The 21,144-nt window shown below is 40.8% G+C and overlaps 1 protein-coding gene across 1 annotated transcript; it reads left to right on the forward strand.

Annotated features, from left to right (window-relative positions):
* The first annotated feature begins 537 nt into the window (after positions 1–537).
* Positions 538–7,345, forward strand: LOC306795575 (uncharacterized protein). Its single transcript, XM_079294124.1, has 8 exons — positions 538–656; positions 1,246–1,368; positions 1,579–1,684; positions 2,104–2,174; positions 2,273–4,271; positions 4,418–4,576; positions 4,667–4,714; positions 6,646–7,345. The coding sequence occupies exons 2-8, from the start codon at positions 1,246–1,248 to the stop codon at positions 6,879–6,881; spliced, it is 2,742 nt and encodes a 913-aa protein (XP_079150250.1). The 5' UTR covers positions 538–656; the 3' UTR covers positions 6,882–7,345.
* Positions 7,346–21,144: the final 13,799 nt, after the last annotated feature.

Genomic DNA, 21,144 nt, shown 5'->3' on the forward strand with positions numbered 1-21,144 from the left:
GGGTGTGTGTGTGTGTGTGTGTGTAGTCTCCTCTCATGGTTTATAGAGACGGGTGGTATATGAGGACATGAGATATTGTCTAAATATACCAATATGATGGTTGTGTGTGTGTGCAGCTGCCTGACTGTCGTATGTTTTATTGGGACAGCCATCTCATTAAATGCTTGTCCAAGTGTAAGTCAGTATTGTTTGTGTGTGTGTCAAGCACTTTGTTTTTTAAGAATATTTGCACAACCTGCATGTGATATGTATGTCTGTTTAACTAATCAATCACAGCTAATATAAGAACTATGAAGGCAAAAACAGTCATAACTTCCACATAATGTTACACAAGAAGCACCCAGTCTTCAACAAATATAGATATACCTTTTTTGCAGGGTCTTGATAAGGGAATGCCTCTGACAATGTTTGGGGTTTTAATGAGAGAAACAATCCTACTGTTGCTAAAACTATGTTTTGAACACCAAATAGTGTCTGTAATGGTACATTACAGTTTCTCTCTGTTCATTGTCCTCCTTTTTTGCCTGCTACAGATGATAACTGAGAGTGAGCTGATTGAGACTGCTGAGAGTGAAGCGACTGACAAGATTGAGACCTCTGAGGATGGCCTGACTCAAACATGTCCACAACTTGATCCCCTCCACAGGGTTGAAAAGGTAAACTTAAGTTTAATTACATTATTTATGAAAAAACATGAAATCATGTTTCATTAGTGTGTGTGTGTGTGTGTAGTCTCCTCTCATGGTTTATAGAGACGGGTGGTATATGAGGACATGAGATATTGTCTAAATATACCAATATGATGGTTGTGTGTGTGTGCAGCTGCCTGACTGTCGTATGTTTTAGTGGGACAGCCATCTCATTAAATGCTTGTCCAAGTGTAAGTCAGTATTGTTTGTGTGTGTGTCAAGCACTTTGTTTTTTAAGAATATTTGCACAACCTGCATGTGATATGTATATCTGTTTAACTAATCACTCACAGCTAATATAAGAACTATGAAGGCAAAAACAGTCATAACTTCCACATAATGTTACACAAGAAGCACCCAGTCTTCAATAAATATAGATATGATAAGACCTTTTTTTCAGGGTCTTGATAAGGAAATGCCTCTGGAAATGTTTGGTGTCCATAACATAGTTTTAGCAACAGTAGGATTGTTTCTCTCATTAAAACTCCAAATAGTGTCTGTAATGGTACATTACAGTTTCTCTCTGTTCATTGTCCTCCTTTTTTGCCTGCTACAGATGATAACTGAGAGTGAGCTGATTGAGACTGCTGAGAGTGAAGCGACTGACAAGATTGAGACCTCTGAGGATGGCCTGACTCAAACATGTCCACAACTTGATCCCTTCCACAGGGTTGAAAAGGTAAACTTAAGTTTAATTACATTATTTATGAAAAAACATGAAATCATGTTTCATTAGTGTGTGTAAGTGCAGTTGCCTCATATGGTGTATATGGAACAATTACAGTTCCTAAAAGAAAAATCTGATTCAGAAGGTCAATTGGAAAATGTAGTCAACTTAGTAGATGTCAATGTAAAACTGTCAGTAATAAGTTATACTTAATTTTAACAGTGTCAAAATCATCGCCTGGTGTGCGCAACAATATCCTCCTTGGACAAGTGTGTTCATTGTGTGGGACCTGTATCCTCCTACAAGTGGATTGGCTATGAATGCAGAGGTGAGATATTTATTGAATTGGTACAGAGTTTGTCTTAGGGTATTGGGTCGGTATATTTGCTGTTCTAATGTACAAACCATTCAACAATGAAACACTGATGACAAATAATCCTTGGTTCACAACATAGGCTAATATATCAACTAGTTCTCAAAATTGTAGGATGTGTAAACATGTGTTATGATGAAGTTGAAGTAGTTAAGAGTGTGGGATATCATTCAGATTACTTAAAGGTGTTTTATTTTGCTTCATTGGCACTGACAAGATTTGTTATGTTTTAATGCTAGAGGTTTTACTCCAATGCACCTGTTATTACACTTACAAGTGCAAACATGGGCATCAATTATCTCTTTAAAAGGGAGACTTTTTGAATAAACATGTGGTATTGAAACTTTGTACTGTATATTCAAAATGTCTTACAGGTTGTTCAGGAGTCTGGCATAAATCCTGCCTCAGAAGAATTAAAAATGATAACTTCCAATACTCATCACAGGTGAGTTGGACACAGAAAACAGAGCACATATGGTTTGTTGAACTCTTAACTGTCTGTAGCTGTCCATCATCACGTGAAATCCTTTGTTTTCTTACCAGTTTCTGGATCAAATATCAGATGATGATAAGTGCATGTCCGATGAGGAATACATACCAGACTCAGAAACAGAAGATGATGATTCAGATGCAAGCATCCCCATTATGCCTAGTCAGTTGAAAGCCGAACAGATTCAAGTAAAACCAGTACTACCTGATGTTGGAACATCTTATGGGTCAGACACGAGCGTCCCAGTTGTGTCCACTTCAGTAAAAGGTTTCCCACCTCTTGAAGATCACATGGTTGCCAATGCTGCTGAAACATCTGATTCATTGAATCCTACCAAAGACTCAACAAAGGAAAAGTGTGAAGTTGCGCTTCACGAACAACAAGTACCACATCTGACTATGACCAAAAAGAATTACTGTTATGTTTGTGGTAAGCCACAAAGCAAAATTTCCCGCCATTTGAAAACACACAAGACACATGCTGAAATTGTAAAAGCATTTTCCCTCCCTGAGCACTCAAAAGATCGCAAGATATTAGTAGAAAAGATGAGGAATAAGGGAAATTTTAGACACAACACTAAAGTTTTACAAGATGGAACAGGACCACTGAAAGTGAAAAGAAAACCAAAGGCTAAAGCACTGGCTGGAAAGTTTATTCACTGTATGTACTGTCAAGGCATGTACATTCGTAAGGAACTTTGGAGACATGCCCGCAGATGTCCCTTTAAGCCAGAAAACAAAGATGAAGAACCTGGGAGAACCAAAGTACTGGCTTTGGCTGAAGCTCAAGAATCTGCACTCTGTCAGCAGATCTCAAGTGGAGTGTGGAGGATCCTTAGTGTCATGAAACAGGATGCGGTTGCCTCAGTTGTGCGAAATGACCTCACCATTATTAATTTAGCTCAGTCACTCTATAACAAACATGGACAAGATCCTACCAAGTATGAGTACATACGACAAAAGCTCCGTGAAGTGGGGCGTTTGTTGCTATGTCTGCGCGAAGACTTCTCTGTACATAACCTAGAGGAGGCTGTTAAACCTGCTAACTTCCAGAGGGTTGTGCAAGCTGTAAAGAAAGTTTCAGGTTTTGATGAAGAAAAACACTCATACGCAAGACCAAGCCTCGCGCTGAAATTGGGACATGCACTTCAGAAAATCTGTGACATTGTTCATTGTAGGGGCCTCATGGCAGAAGATGAAGAACTGATCAAGTCCACTGACATGTTCAAGAAGCTGTACACTACCAAGTGGTCTGAGATGGTGTCTCACAGTGCCCTGAACACACTGAGTGACGCAAAATATAACAAGCCATCAACATTACCCTTCACTGAAGATGTTCAGAGCCTTCATCGGCACCTCGAGAAGTCTGCAGAAACTGCCTTTTGCAACTTGAAGGAGAAGACCAGTACTCAGAACTATGCTCAACTTGCAAAGAGTACACTTACACAAATCATTGTGTTCAATCGAAGACGTGCTGGGGAGGTTTCAAAAATGCGCCTCAAAAGTTTCCATGAAAGAGACGATACAAAGCTTCATGAAGATGTTGCCATGGGGTTGTCGAAGACTGAACAGAGACTGTGCAACTATTTCAGCCGAATCGAAATCATGGGAAAAAGGGGCAGAAAGGTTGCAGTTCTGCTCACACCAAGCATGATGGATGCTCTGTCACTCCTTACCAGTAAAAGAACAGATTGTGGTGTTTGTGCCACAAATGTCTTCCTGTTTGCGATACCCAACTCGATGAGCCACTACAGGGGACAGGACTGTTTGCGTGTTTATGCAAGCGAGTGTGGAGCAAAGCACCCCGAGTACCTCAGGTCGACACAGCTCAGGAAACACGTCGCCACACTCTCACAAGTCCTTAATTTGAAAAACAATGAACTTGATCAGGTTGCAGATTTCATGGGTCACGACATCCGTGTTCACCGGGATTTCTACAGATTATCAGTTCCCACAACACAACTGGCCAAGATTTCCAAACTGCTTTTATCGATGGAGAAAGGGAATCTTTCCAGCATGCAGGGAAAATCACTGGATGAGCTTGAAGTGGACGGTTTGTAAAGAAATTAACACTTACAACACACCTGATACTGTTTTAAATTTTATATATGCTGCCATATAATAAGCAAAAATATTTCCAACTTTGATTTGTTTTTATGTGCAGCTTTTCATGCGAGAACTACTAATACTATTTTCCAGATGAAATTGCATTCAGCGGCACTGAAGACGAGGACAGTGGGAGCGAATCCGATAACTGTGGCACAGCAGGCAGAGCATCAGAGTTTGGAACTAGCGAGCCTGTAGATGCTACATCTGAATCTACAATCACAGAGCAGGTCCATGACTTTGAAGATTCAGGTAGGTTCCCTCACTTTATACTTGTCGCTGTTCACCAAATGTTCTTTAAATTCAATTTGAAACTAAAGTATTGTGAAATTGTGTGTTTAGCAGGAACAGTGTCGTCCACAGTAACTGAGACCGCCCCTCTCTCTGAAGGTAAGCCAAGTTTGATGGTAGAGCACCTTTTAAAGTAGTTACATTAGACACAAAAAGGCATTGATGCAAGGTATAGAAGAAAGAAAAGGCAAAATGAGAAGACATACGATTTAAAAAGAGTGAGGAGCGCCCAAGTAGTTCACGCTAAAGTTCACTTTCAAGAAAAATGCAAAACAAATATTTTAAAAAGTGGTATGAATATATATATATCTCTATCTATCTATATCCCTTAATTCATTGAAGATGGGATTGAAGATTGTGGTAAATATAACTAATACCAGATCTGTTAAAAAATGTATCATTATTTATAAACTAAAACATAACATGGCCGTAGTGAATTTCATTCTACCCGTTTCAGGCACACATACGAATGAGTGTACTACACTCATTGGACCCATTTAAATGTTTCACCCTGATTTTCACTGTGACCAGAGACTCCTGGTCTGGTAAGAAAATTGCAGGCTTGACTAATCCTATTTAAAATATGTTGTAGTCCATACATATTTATACAGTAACCGACTGACTCACTTTTTATTGTTTTGTCTCGACTCTTGGAAATAGCTTTAAGCGGGTTTTAGTAATAGTTTTAAGGTTTATCAGAAGCCATAACATTCACAATGGCTAATAATACTTTATGGAAGGATTTTGAGAAGGAAGTTATCACGGCAACAAACCATTATCATTCATGTACAAAACACATTAATCTCATCCAAGGAGACCGATGCATTTTACCAAATTCCGCTGCTTTCGATCTGCAGTCTCAGGACAGACACAAACCGTTAGGTACAAAACGTTGTAGTAAATAGCTATTAGTACCAGAAATGCTGGCACTTATTTTGCTGGATGAAGTGGCATTGCTTTTCCCCTCTGTGCTAGCACCGACACTAAATCAACACAGCTTGCCTTTTTCCAGAGCAGACCATAGTCTGAAGATTATGACTAATATTTTCAAGGTCAATATTGAACTTTCAGGCCCAATTCCCACTGTTAATCCAATGTGGATGTTAATTCAATAATTTTTTTAACTGTGAATTGGATCTTAATTAAAGTTCCAGTGTTGATTGTTCATTTATTTCTTGTTCTATGCCAAATATATGTAAAACAATATCAATATCCAGGTAACTTTCATCAAAATCCCCATAAAGTCCCTTTCTTTTCTCAGCAAAACAGTTTCAAATGTTTGAAGTCTTCAAAATGTATCCGATCAAACAAAACTTTGAGCCACGAAGTAGCCACACCAGTGATATCACCTTTTTGTTGATCTTGGTAACAATGTGGAGACAGACAACAAGAGATGTGCATTTGAATATCGGTGGGAAGAAAATGTACTTCCGCCGGTCTGCGTTGTCAGTGGCTCAGCAGAGAGCTCTAGGTACCGGTCATCTGCATGTACTGGCTACGGTGCAGTGATACTGTGCTGTTTCAAAATCTGCAAGGTTTCCCTTCCATCTCTCTACCAACTGGTGAGGTGTGTAAAGCCAACAGTCCTCTGTAGCTCCATATCATGCTAAACTCTAAGCCTGCCCACTCTTTAGCTGTCCAATCAAATGTGAAGAATTTGATCCCACTTGTTACTGTACACAGCTCAAATATTCTGTTTCATTGGAGATTGCGTCACAGTATAGAAGGTAAATACGCTTCACTGAGACTTTTAACTCAACATTGTTTTTTTTCTTTAATTTCCAATCTAGTGTGTTAGAGTACAGAACCAAAAAAACAGAAATGGTTTCCCTCATGCACTGTAATGAGTTATCTATTGAAATATAAAAAGGTTCAGCCACTTTAAAATGTTAAAGATGTTATCACAGTAATTTGTTGTAAGTTTTACTGCTTAACATATTCCTAAGTGTCCGTACTTGATTGCTTCATTTTGCCAATACATTTTGTTTTCTGTTTGTGTGATCGTCTTGTCTACTTTGTATATCTTCCAGGAAAAGATGCTGGGTCCAGAAGAGGGACAAAGAAAGCGTGGTCCAAGGCTGAGGTTGCAGCAGTAATGCGGCACTTCAAAAATCACATTCGTAAAGGTCACCTGGCCTCCAAGAACGAATGCAGTCACTGCAAGTTGGTGGAAGGACCAGTCTTGGAACAAAGAACTGTGCAAAATGTCAGAGACTTCGTTCGGAATCGGGGAACAGCTGAAAAAAGACAGTCACAGAAGCTGTAAACAAATATCCTTTTTTGTTATTTTGTTTTTTTTGGCAGGAAAGTTAATGTTCATGTGTTCTCTCTCGTTCTCTCTTTCTTTCTCGCTCTCTTTCTTTCTCGCTCTCTGTCTCTGTCTCTCTCTCTTTCTTTCTCTCTCGCTCTGTCTCTCTCCCTCGCTCTCTGTGTCTCTGTCTCTCTGTCTCTCTCTGTCTCTCTCTGTCTCGCTCGCTCGCTCTCTCTCTGTCTCTCTGTCTCTCTCTCGCTCTGTCTCGCTCGCTCTCTCTCTCTCTGTCTGTGTCTCTCTCTCTCTGTCTGTGTCTCTCTCTCTGTCTGTGTCTCTCTCTCTGTCTGTGTCTCTCTCTCTGTCTGTGTCTCTCTCTCTTTTTCTCTCTCTGTCGCTGTCTCTCTTTTTCTCTCTCTGTCGCTGTCTCTCTTTTTCTCTCTCTGTCGCTGTCTCTCTCTCTCTGTCTCTGTCGCTCTCTCTTGTTCTCTTCGGTTTGTCAAGAGTTGTTTACAAAAAATTAAGTCTGTGGCCTGAGTTTGAACTTAATAAACTTGACTGAATGATAAAGCGCCCCACCTCTTGTTTTTTTTCATGTTAAATGAAAGCCAGATATTGAAGCCAGGTTCAGGCACTCGCTGATTCTCTCTAGATAGATAGATAGATCTATCTATACACATACTGTCTCACTCTGGAGGTGGCCAACTTGCATGCCTCCAATTTGGTCATCTATTAAGATTAGTTTTGATATTAAATTAACTGTTCCAGTAATGCTGTGTCCTGTCAGGTGTGTGTATTTATGTTAATGAGGAGGGCGGGCTTATTGTCCCTTTAAAGACCCAACAGTGTTTTTTTGGTCCTCATAAGTCACACTTTTGTCAAAAATAGAAATGTCTGCCTATACCACAATAGAATTAGGTTGCTGTGTATTGAAGTTGTTTTGGTTGTATCTGAAATCTAAAGTGAGCTGAATTTTTTTCAGATTTTTTAAAGTGTTTTAACCGAACTGCCAAAGCTGTGGGACCTCAGGAAAGGGTAGTCCATCCAAACCACAACCGGGCCTGTATGGCGAAAAAGTCCGCCTATTACATATCCACCAGTATGTGTGTGTGTGTGTGTGTGTGTGTGTGTGTGTGTGTGTGTGTGTGTGTGTGTGTGTGTGTGTGTGTGTGTGTGTGTGTGTGTGTGAGTGTGTGTGTGAGAGAGAGTTGGCTGCTGCATGCACCGCTGGGCATAAATGAGTCTAGCAGCCAGGACGACATAGGCAGGGCTTTAACACAACACCGCAGACACGCCTAAGACTCCCATTGTGCCTCTCGCTAATCCATTTCCACCCTAACAAGCTGCTGCCTTCCAACCCAGCCATCCAACAGCAAGCCTGTCCACCGTCTGCTGGGCTTGGTTCAGCTCCACTATTCTGACTTTCAGCAGCCATTTTAAGCTCTCTCTCTGGCAACACTCGTCCTCCTCTGCGTTGAAACAAAGCTGGAGTGTTTTTAGCATTGAAGTGCTGCTACTGTACTTGTTTGAATGCATTTGTTGAAAGCGGCTGTGGTATTTAGTGAGTGTGTGTCAATTCATCTGAGTATCAAAAATGAAATGCTGGCATGTAGGAAACCAGTGTCACATTTACAAAAGATGTAGCCTCGTAGAAATGTACATTTGGAGATCGGCTGAGGTACAAGAAAATGCAGACAACAGTATTATTCTGTATTTGTGAGGCATCACCTTAAAGCAGTGTTATTTTCCTCCCTCGTGGAATGCAAGTTGATTACTTCTGTAACCTCCGGGTATTCATACTCTGTGTGGAGCTCAGGAGACTGAGTTTTTTTCACTAACAGAGGTTCAAACAGAAGGACAAAAAATGCCCATTTTTTGCCAATAAAGCAGCCGCGACACCGCAGAGAAATCAACACTGCATTTGCTCTGTTGAGCTGGAAATTGTGGAGGCGCTTCAACATCACTAATTATTGTCCTCGCAGCCGAGAACTTCACCTCAGGTGGGAAAGAGCTGAGTAGCGGACAAATAAACAAAAGTAATAAGAGCATCCGTTCTGTGCTACTTTCAATAACATGGTTATTGAAATCTCGGAAGAATTGAAGAAGACTTTTGTTTAATTTCTTTTAAAACTTTGTGGTTTAGTCACCTAAGACTTTAGTAACCTAAGACTTTCCATTCCAATACTCCGCTCCTGAAAATGAAGGGGCGTTTAAGAATCAGAATCATGACTTTCTGGCCTCATGTGACTCAAAATGAGACTAAAATGAGATATTAAAATGGAAGCAGGTTCAGTTTTAAACGAACATTTCATGTGCTACTGTATTCCTCTGTTCATTCAAATGAGCTGCAAACATTCCTCTGCACACATTGTTAAAAAAAGAACCAGAAGCAGTTTATGGAGAAGATATTAATACAATTAAAATGCTCAAAGCTGACCAATATAAGATGTGAATGAGAGGTAACATTTGAGCTGGAGTTGGAAAAAGCTGGAATATGGTTGAATAAATGCCTTCCAGAGTGGTTTTCTGAGTCCCTTTTAGCTAGAAACTCTCGTCAGTACCTGGTTGTAACACATCTGCAAAAGGTTTTTCAGTTTGAAAATATCCCGCAAGTTTTTGACCTTTTTAAAAAATGTACGTGCAAACTTTTATCGCAATCGGAGCATTTCAGAAACACCCGAGTGCTAAACAGATATCAGAGCATTCATGTGATATCCACAACATATTTGTTGCCTCCAATTCCACAGCTGCCGTGGCGTCTCGGAGCCCTTCAGTGTCAGCCAGTTTAAAGTAACTTCTACTCGGCACAGAGGCAGACACAGTGAATGTGAACAGAATAAGCTTCCAGACAATGAAAAGACAGCGCATCAATAACTGCCGGGCTGGGCTTTGCAGGGGGGCTTATTGGTTTAATTCTCAAAATACACAGAGATGGGAGACTGCATGAGAGCAAACAACTGAAGGGGTGTTCGTATGTGTGTTAGCTTGTGCTCGAACTCCATTCTACCATCTTTTCCAACACGTACAGAAGGCCTAGTGCAAATATTAGCACGACATCTATTGGGAGGCTATCTAGCTGTCACCATATTGTTTTTTTTTTGCTTTTTAGCAGAAGGCTCAGTCAGCAGAGCCGAGCAGACAATGAATGTTGTTTTGCTGCTCTCGGAGAGGTTGCACTGGTAATGAGCAGTAAGTTCAATGGCTTCCATTCTTGCTGCTGCTGTGCCACGGCTGGCTTGTGCAGCCCACCGGAACAGCGGCGTGTGTTGTTTCAGTTGAATGTCATTTTGTTTAGAATGTTAGCGCAATGAGCTCCACCAGCATGGACGGTGGCATGTTAGAGTAATCCCATTACTTCTGTGTGGCAGCGAATCACCCTCTGAGTTCTTTTTATACACTAATTCTACATAACAAACATACTTATTTTATCCAAATCATGAGCTTTTCTAAAGCCGAACCAAGTACTTTTGCTGTGCATGTAAACCTATGTTGTTGTTTTTTAAAGACACTATGCATGTAGCAAGCTGACACGGCGTCCTGACACGTCCTAAATGCTGGAGGGGTACGTTGACTTCATAGTTCGAAGAAAATAGCATTGATTGTTTTTAGATGCAAAACTAATGCAGAATTTAGGATATGTGTGTTCTTTTGGGCACATTTGACCAGACTTTTTTTTTGAATCTTCAAGATTACAACAACTTGTTACTTTGATAAAATGTATACCATATAAAATTTGGTGGAGCATTATTTGGAGGTGTGTTTTTGGACACTTCATGAATCTAAGCTATTTGCTAACTTTGCCCGTCTACTGTTTCGGGCTGAACAGGTCGTGTACAGTCTGGTTATTGTGCGATCTTTAAAGCCAACACATACACATGCACCTACACACGGGGACGTCTTGGTTGAGTCGTCTCTGTATTCTCGCCCTGTTGAACGGATGACTTTCCCTCGGTGATGATGTGAAGCCTCTATCTAAGGCGGGAGCGCTGACGTCTATTAGATCTATAAATCATGTTAGGAGAGGGGTGGGGGTGGAGAGTGTAGTTGGGGGGGGGGGGGGCAGTGACAGCTCAGGGTCATAAATCTCATTACCTGAGACTCTGAGACTGCTGCCGACCCTTCCCCCCCGTCCTCAATCTCTCCCATTATCAGCTGACCTTGACCGCCGACGCAGACGCTTACACTCAATCAGGGCTGCAGTGTGTGTGTGTGTGTGTGTGTGTGTGTGTGTGTGTGTGTGTGTGTGTGTGTACGTGTGTGTCTGTTTACCAGACGTGATATGTGGAGCTCCCTCCTCCCTCTCCCTATCATAAATGAGGCCCCGGGATTTTTTTTTATGAAAATATCAGTTTATTGTTGCTCCTGTCATCTTGTCATCAGCTTGTTTCCATCGAGCTTGTCAGTCACCGGCTCTTAAAAGGTGAACACACACATTTCACTCTTTTGTTTGTTATTTTGTCATCTTTTAGGAATGTATAATCAGTTCAGTTAAACTGAAGAATATGCTTCATTTGCTCAATAGTCAATATAGAATTCGTGGCACAAAATAAATGAGAGCACCTTTAAAGGCCACTCGTCCTTGATTGATCATTTATAATCAGTACCGACCTATAGGGTGAACTTCAGGTAATGAGATTTTTCTTTTGTTGTACAGGTTATATTTCTATCAAAAGAGCAGGCTTGCGATGTGATAAGTAAAAAAAAAAATCAGGTTGTTGAATTGTCCTCAGTTCTGGTCTTCTGGTCTGCTGAGTCACTTTCCGAGCTGCTGCAACACGGCTCATAAACACACACCTGTAAGCGCACCATGGTTCATTGAAAGTCGAATGATCTGATGTTGACACACAGACCTTTGATTGTGTGACACTCATGCTTCAACCAAATTTTGAATATCTCGTCCAAATGCCTTCAAATCGAACAACATTCCTTTGCTGTACTTGTGTTTCGTGCCAATTACCAAGTGTTAGCTTGCTAACACAACAAACTAAGATGGTGAATATAAACATTGCACCTGCTAAACACCTGCATGTTAGCATTGTTATTGTGCGCATATTAGCATACAGGCATTAGCAATTAGCTCAAAACACTGGCGTGCCTATGCACGGTCTCACAGTGCTACTAGCATGGCTGTAGACTCTGGTTTTAATTCATTAATGATATTGAATCATGTCTTTTCTTTGAATTATTATATTTACGTTTCAAACTTTGGCAGTTTATAATTTTACACCTGCTGTCATCGCATGATGGACCACTAATCACCACAGTAGCCTCCTCTTCCTTCTCCTCAGCTGCTTTCTATGTCTTTTGTTTTTTCTTGCTCGGTTTTTCTGCCTCTCTCTTCCTCTCTCACACTTAAAAACACACTTTGCTGTGCTTTTGTGCCATTAAAAAAATCATTCCACTTAATTGCATGTGTCAGCTCAGGAACATGGCGGTATGTCCTTATGTAATCAACTGTAGTTTTTTTGAAAGGAACAGAAATTATTTGAATACTGGCACAAAAAATCATTTAATGATAATTAATCAAATTAAAAGTAGGCAGCCTCTTCCTCCTCACATCATTTCGTCAATATGCTTCCTCCAATGCAGTTGAATGGCTTTTCATGCCTGAAGCAGATTCTAGGCTGGAGCGGGAATCTAATCCATATCTGGGTGCTTCAATAATAACTCATATGACAACACTCTCAGCTATCACACAACCCCCAAACTGTCACTGTTCCACCACTGTGCCTCAAGACAAGTTCACCCTGAATAATTCAGACAGAGTCAGTGAGCGAGTTCGCCCAGAGGAAGTTCCTGAAAAGTACATCATGTCTACCCCGAGCGTGCTTCATGGAATGGTGACAGCTGAGGATGTACACACAGCACTTATCACCAGTGAATCCAGGTTCATCACAATGTAATGGAGGACATGACCCGGAGCACGAGAGTCTCTGTGTGTTCACCGACGCCAGCAAGGGGCTCAATTTTGAAAGTAATTGTTCCACCTGGACGGAAACGTCTCAATCCAGCTGATGGACATATATAAGGATATTTAGGCTGGAATTATAGTTCAAGTATAATCACGTTGTGTCCTGTAGGAGTCAACTTCAACATATTAATACTTCTATCGTTGACTAGTTTGACTTCAAAGGCACCTTTCATTCATCTGGAGTTTACAACTTTTCAACCGTGAGCAACTGGTATTTTTTCATTGTACGACATATCAATATTTTGACTGTGAACAAGTAATGTAAGGCCTTAAAGTATTTTTATACAATATTAACAACCTGTACATTCAATAAAAAATGAATTACGAACTTTTTTACGTGGCCCTATGTGAAACTACGCACATTGATCATTACCATTAGTCGACCATTCCATCAACTAATCTATATTCCATCTTTGCCTGTTCAGTGTCACTGGGGCTTTAAGCCAATCCCAGAATGCATTGGGCTAAAGACTTGCAACTCTCTGACAATAATAATGGAAATAGTCGTAACTTTAGTCTCCTCTCTCTGTCTCACACACACACACGCACATACACACACTCCACCAGCGTCCTGTTCCGCTCTGCCAGTCTCTCAGGACCACCCGAGGGTGCCACATCACAGGTTTGTTTTTCCTGTATCTGCTCCATCGGAGAGGAGCAGGCCTCATTAGTGTGTAGGCCCTGTAGGGTCCTGGGGCCCCTGAACCCACACCGCCAACATCCAGCGGCCCCTTAGGACCTGAACCCCAAACACAACAAATCACTGAAACAAAAACGCGTGCTAGCATCCCTAATGCCCAAATCTTTACACTTCAAAGACACAATTATGCTAATGCCAGGAATGATTTGCCATTCCAACTCTGATTTAATGCGGCCTTTTAGTGGGGGAAAGCTAATTAGAGGCTTTAATTAACATGTGCGACACAAACTGAAGAGAAGTGCGAAGGAGCCTGTCGATCACGGTGGAGCACAACGAGAGCGGGGAAAGAGGGAGAGCGAGGAAGGGAAGTTTGAAAGCTATGCAAATGAGGCAAGGGAGCACCACAGGGAGGCGTGGATGTCTGCCGCTACAACGGTTTCTGTAAATATCACCATGACCCGTAGACGGAGTGGAGTCAGCTCATTAACACAGATTGGAAGGTGTCACCGGAATTCAGCCCATGAGGGTCAGCGCTGGTACGACGCAACCTGAGTTTAGTGAGGGTACCATCATTAAAACTGGTACAAAACACATGATTTAAGCTCGTGTCCTGGAATGCAAATGCTCCATTCCAGTCACACACTCCTTTCCTGTATAACTGCCTCGAGGTGGGTTGCCCAGAGCACTGCTGGGCACTCACTGCTCCTACATACTGTGCTTCTTCAGCTGCAGATATGTGTCCTGCCTGAATGCACACTGACTGCATATAGACTTCTCGTTAACACTGATTGGAAGGTGAACTCAGCACAACTCTGCATTCACCTCGGGTTTTTGCAGCGCTGCTGCTTTTCCCTTGAATATAAACTGGGCCACAGAAAACAGGAAATTGATACGGAAGATTGGAGCTGAAAATAGGAAAAGTCAAGGAAGCGTATACCTATTAATGTCTGAGCTTGTATTCTGTTTTCACCTAGATTCACATTTTCACAAAGTTCTGCTGCACAAGGAATGCACTTTAATATCTAATAGATGTTTCAGGGCTTCATTTTTCATTTTTATTGGTGAAGTACTTTTGTGCCAGTTTAAAGTTATTTTGGAGGTTTCATTAAAACACATGAGGCAGCTGGGTAGGATGTAATTTCCATACTTGATCTATGGGACAAGAGTTCTGCTTAAACTATTACCCCCTGATTAGATAATTCGATTATATATGTCTTAGCCATTTAAACCATTTTCTATGTGAGTGTTTCCATTTTTAAAAACTTTCTATGTGACGTATATGGAGTGTTAGAATTTACTTTAATTTGTATTTGCACATTAAATCAAGTGAACGTTTCCTTTCTATTGCAGTTCATATTTTTTTTTCATTTAAAAACCCACATTACTGTTTCGTTGATTCAGAGCTAACAACGGTGTTTCAATAAAAATGCCTACTTTCGTCTATAAAGGCTATATAATGTAGGAAATAGCGATTATTTCCGCAGTCTGAGTCTCTGCAGGCAGAAGTCACTTTGCTGAAGCTCTCAGTGTAAAAATCGGACGACACGGCTTCAATCCTGGATGGCTCTACAGGGTTTCCTCTCGGGAATCAATTCAGCAGCAGGGGAGTGAAAGAAGGAAGTGGAACGTGCCGCTTCTCTGATGGCTGCATGTGTAACCACTTGACAATTCATAGAAAGAACAGTCCAGCTAAGTCCCGGGTGAGGATTACTGTTGTGGAGTATTGATCGCCATTCTCTGAGTTTCTGACCTTTTTCACTTGGTTGGTTGACTTTCTCCCAATCATACGTGCACTGTAGTATTTCCAAATATACAGTCAATGAACAGTAAATGCATTATTCATCTTAAAGTCATACATTTCATGAAATCAAATCAGGTTGTAGACATCATTTGTGTTCTGTACATGAATGTATGTCATTACCTCTATTAGTAGTCTTCATTGCTAATCACGCTTGCTATCTATAAATCCTAAAGGACTGAAATCTTTTAGGATTTAGCATTTCATTCTGTTTCTTCTGCAGTAGATCATGTTTAAAGCCATGAAACCTTAAAGCCATGACCAGAACGCCACTGTTACCACTGCTATGAAGCACCACAAATACACTTGGGGTCTCTTCATTTCTAACACATCAACCACTCTTCATATTGGCCGATCTAAACTTTGGGTTACCATCCATCATTTCAAGGATCTTTGACATTGATCTTTGACAGGAGACAGTAAGAGTAGCTAGTAATGCTCACCTCTGTGTTGAGTCTCCGGAGGTCCAGTCACAGCCAGTCTTCACTGCACATCGTGTCCTCTTGACCTGAAGACAGATGTACAAAGGAAGACGGCAAGAAATTCAGTGTCATTCTAGCCAAACAAAACGAGGAGTTTGTACAAACATTTCTCCCTAATGTTTGAGTAGACTATGAGCTTGTCTACTGTTGTGTATATCGCTCTCGAGGTCAGTGACTACCAAGTGGTTATGAAATATGTTTGTCACTAATATGATACAGCAGATACGTCTTTGCCTGAGGACATTAGGCAGTGCAAGAGGTGAAAAGAAATCAAGTCATTTCGTAAATATGATTAATCAATTAGTCCAGGAAATAATTGGCAAGTTAATTGATGTTGAAAATAATCGTTAGTTTTAAAAAGTACTCGTTAATGTCAACTAAAAGTGCATTTTGCTGATAATACTTCTGTACTTTAAGTAAGATATTAAATTCAGGACTTTTACTGTATTTATAATGTATTTTGATATGTGCTGGTACTTAAGTAAAGATCTGAATATGTATATGATGTGTCTAATTAATGTAGAAATGTCAATGTGAAGATAAGGGTCATGGACCTGAAAGAGCAAAACAACTCATTAGAATTCTCATTACATCAGTAAACAGGGTTTCATACCGCTCATGAAGAAATCAATGTAATGTAGGGAGAGTTGAAGCTGAAAAAAACAAAACAAAATGGTAGTGTTGCTGAGGTTGGCATCAGAGGGGCCTTTATCGTGAACTTGATTAAAAGAAAATTGCTTTCAAGTGCTCTCAGCAGGCAGGGCGGTTGAGTGGGAGTGCTCTTGTGTGCAGCGCTGGTGGAGTTTCACAAACTAGGCTTTCAGGGTGAGGAAACAAGATGAAGAAATGCTTTGAAACTGCCTGAGGACAAATGACGAGGAGGCACTGGTGACACGGTGGCGCAATATTGCCGCTGTGATCATTTCCCTCTCCGTACCACTTCCTCAGACTGGTGCTGTTCAAATACATTTTTGTTTCAAAAAGCATTCTCTGTCACTAGGTTGAGAGGGTTGCTGTGTAAAATAACCTTTTTTGTTGGACATTAAACTTTCTTTGTTGTCTTTTTTATAATTAAACGACATCTTTTCATGCTATAAATCAGATATTAGTGTATCAAATATGTGTTGACTCACTGTAACTCTAAATGAAGCAAAAGAAAGATTATGTGGAAAATAAATAAAAGGGGATTTTATCTTGTTAAGTATTCACCCGACAGGAGTGTCAGATGGATTGGGGTATTTCATTTTTGAGCTGTCAAATCTGTGTAATTTATTCCCTCTCAAATTCAAGACGACATCAGGAGATAAAATACTGTCGCTGATTTCCAAGAAACGTTCACCTAATTGGCTTTTAAATGGTGGAGTGAGCGCCGGTGAATAATTTAACTACTTAGTTTTAAAGTCTGACTTGTACTATTATTGGAAATCCATTACCGTGCAGGGTTAAACTTTGCTTTTTTTTAAAGCCACTGTCAAAAAATGCAATTTGCAATTGAATTTAGTTTCTCATCCAGTAAATCATCTTGTCAGTCTAGTCATGTATGAATACAAATCAAATAGATGACAGAATCTGCACATAATGAGAATTATTCACCTCTCTGCATTGGGTTTACTTTGATTAATATTATGTTGTAGCACTTTGTAAACATATTCTCTGGTACCTGAACATCAGCCAAAAATCATTTGCATATGCACTGTGGTGTAGCATAGTAAACAACAGATCCAGGGAGATTAAACTACAAATAATCCTCTGAGTGAATAATGTAACACGATTAATGAGCCTGTTACCACAAACATACTAGAGGTGTGTTTGATCTTTTGTCATTTTTTTGCTCCTGAAATCATTTTGTTTGCATTATTAAAAATTAAAAAACTATAAGAATAATGTGCTTAAAATGGAAATATGGTTAGCTTAGCTTAGCCGGAAGACTGGAAACTAGCGGGAAGCTAGCCTGGTTAGGTCCAAAGGTAACAAAGCCTGTCTTCCAGCAGCATTAAAACTCATAAAATAACACTTTGAATATCTTGTTTGTTGACACAAAATGTTCCATACACAAACCAAAGTACAAAAAATAATTCCTGGAGTCACAGCTGGTTGCATTAATACTCCCGGCCAAGAACGTAAAAACACAATTTGGTGTTTTACACTTTGTTTTTCTTTGTATTAAATGAAGAACATATAATATATTAATTAGGTTTAGGGGTACTGGTGAACAAACACAGGCTAGCAGTCCCCCTTCATTTGTAATGTTTATGCTAAGCTGAGCTAACCAGCCGCCTGCAGTAACAAACATGAGAGTGGTATCAATCGCAAACTGTTCCTTTAAATTTATATATCTCCACCAACTTTTTTTATGTTTAGTGTCACTTGTGTCTGGAAACAATCCCAGCATGCACTGGATGAAAGGCAGGGAAACACCTTGGATGAGTCGCCAGCAGTTCTAACAGACTCAAGTCATTACATTTAATGGATCCAGTCTCTAAAGACTCTCTAGGTCTAATAGTCTCCAATACTTCTTTTAAGTTTGTGAATCACTTATTTAGAATCTAAGAGATTTAATTTTGGAAAGAAACTCTGTGAGATGCAGCAGACAGATAGCTATAGTGACTCGGCTAAAAGACGGAACATGTAGCCCACAGACAGACACAGAGACAAGACGGGACACTCCAGTGACCACGCTCAGATGGGTGAAATCCCCCGGTGTGACAAACTCATCCCATACGATCGATAGCTGCTGTGACAACAGCTCCTCTCGTCACAGGCTGGAGAACAAGCTGCTGTGAAGGTCTGAGAATGGATGATAGGCCCCCGGAGGGAAGGCTTGATTTACGAGCCCAAGTCCAGATAGAGGCACAGTCGCCCACGTACTGTGGACGGCCTTCCTGCCGCATCAGTCTCCCTGTCCTCGCCTGCCGGCCTGCCTGCCTGCCGCTGTACATGTCCTCCTTCCTGTGTCTATTGCCTGCCTGTCGACAGCTAAAATGGGCTGAAATGACATACCACCCAGAATAAAACATTTCTCTCTTTAAAGTGAAGTCCTAAATGTCACCTTCAGCTTGGTTATTTTTTTGAGAAACCTGGCCAGACTGGGGGGGGATGCTTGTCAACGTTAAGATAGATAATGGATGAGAAAGTGTTAACTGTAACATGTCATGTAGCCGTCGACCACTGGGAGAAACAAACTGGTGACATTCAGCAGGTTAACTGTGCTGTTATACAACCCGCCCTGCAAGAAACACAATGGCACAATCACCTTCAGGCAATCGCACGCTCGCACACTATCTGTCGTAGCAGACATCGGGCAGAGAGGAAGGCAAATATTCGGATGGCACAGACTCGGCACGCTTCGCTTGCCGACTGCAGTGTAGCTGAGTTCACAGAAATTACTGAAAATATAATTGCTTTTAAAAGTGTGACATTTAGATGAGGTTTTTGTCAAAGAGAAATATGTGTGTTCTATTCAGACACGTCCTTTAGAATACAATAAAACAGACCTTATTTGGCTGCAATTAACAATTATTTTCATTGTCAAACAATCAACAAACAAGCAGCAGTTATTTCTTAAAATAATCAATTCATCTTTTGGCTGACTTGACTTGACTGAAACCCTCTGCCAAGGCCTTTAAAAAAAGCTCAACACAATCATCAGTTATTCAAAACCTCAGTGAGAACTGTCAGCCTGTTAAGCAGTGACCACGCATTCTGGCAATATCGTAAAACCCCAAAGTCTTTCCAGCATACAGTTGCACCCCCCCCCCCCCTCTTTAATTCATCGGGGTGGCTGTTGAGCGGCTGAAGACACCCTGCCTCCATCTCTCTCCTGAGCCGTATCAATATTCATGGGTCTGCCGGGTGCGTTTGTGCGATGGCTGTCTCATTAGCCTTTGATCCCCTTGCGCGAGGCCTGTCGGAGCGCTGACGCGCCAACAACAGAGCAACGTTTGAAGTGCAGAGAGAACAGCTGCTTGCATTGATCTCCATATACTTTCTTTGCCATCCACACGCAGGTCCGCACGTACACAGATGCTGCCCACAGGCACATGAATACATTCTACTCCTACTTAGCACATTCTGACCTCACCACTGCAACAATTGCCAGTGCACCGTGCTTATACCTGCTTTATGGTATGCTCTGTCAGATATCGTGCTGAAAAAAAGACCAGTTGATTGAATAAATCGATTAATTATATGGTCATTTTCGAAGCAAAACTGCCTCAGATTCAGTTCCCCTCAATTGTCAATGTTGGTGTTGTGTTTTTTAAGGTCTCCTGTGATAGTAAACCGAATATCTGTGGGTTTGGATGATTGGTCAGACATCAGCTCGAGCGCTGTAAACTTGTAATGAACATTTTCCCTATTTTCTGACATTTTATTGACTAAAAGATGAATCGTTTTATCAAAAAAATAATCTGCAGATTAATGAAAATACTAACAATTGTCAGTTGCAGCCCTGGTATTAAAACTATATGTGTTAATCCTCAATCACACAATTAATAAGTGGAAGGATAATGTCTGCAATCTGTAAAAAGACGGGCCGAATATCACAATTATCACATTATCATATCATCTCAGTTAACTCATGAAGGATCTTGGACTTAATGGTCTTATCAACAGGTATTATTCAAAACACACCATCCCTGATCGTCATAGACCAAACAAGTAAATAAACACTGTTTGAGCTACGAGTACACACAGAATGATTCACACTGAAAATGAATAATGAGCTTATTTCTCTAACAGGATAGGAATACTAATACTGAATTATACTGCAAGCTGGAACAAAGCGGTGAAAAGCTCGGTGAAAAGCTCTTATTTGCTTCCACGAGGCTGCGGATATCATGGAAATGACATTAATTAATACTTGTTGAAATCAGGAATAATTAGTCAGTCCCACAAATACCCAACAGAACCAAATGCAATTCTGGTTTTCAATTAATGTCAAACAGTATAATCAACCTTCTCTTCATTTATTACAAACAATCATTTGCTGAAAGATTCGTAGGAGCAGCCAACAAGACATGACATCATATGTTATGCAGCCAAAGCACTGCTGCTGCACTGAAAAACAAAAGGCTCTGCGCAGTTCTTGACTTGTACTTGAAATCATCCGTATAAAGCAGAAATGACGACCGTACTTCGGTGTTATTACGGGACAGTTCATTCCTCTCTAATATTAAGACATTTTCTCCTGTGCAGCCAGGATGGAGAGGGTCCAGTTACTGTGACATCATGACATCTGCACAAAGACGGACCCTGCGCTAGTCCACTCAATAATCCTCCGCTCTGTTCTGAAATGGTATAATGCTGCATATGAAGAGCACAGTTAGAAATGAAGACTTGGAGCTTGTCTGGGCAATTGCCCCCCTGGGAACAGGTTAGCAGATCAATAC

This window comes from Melanostigma gelatinosum (assembly GCF_949748355.1).
Source record: "Melanostigma gelatinosum genome assembly, chromosome: 22".
Classification (NCBI taxonomy): domain Eukaryota; kingdom Metazoa; phylum Chordata; class Actinopteri; order Perciformes; family Zoarcidae; genus Melanostigma; species Melanostigma gelatinosum.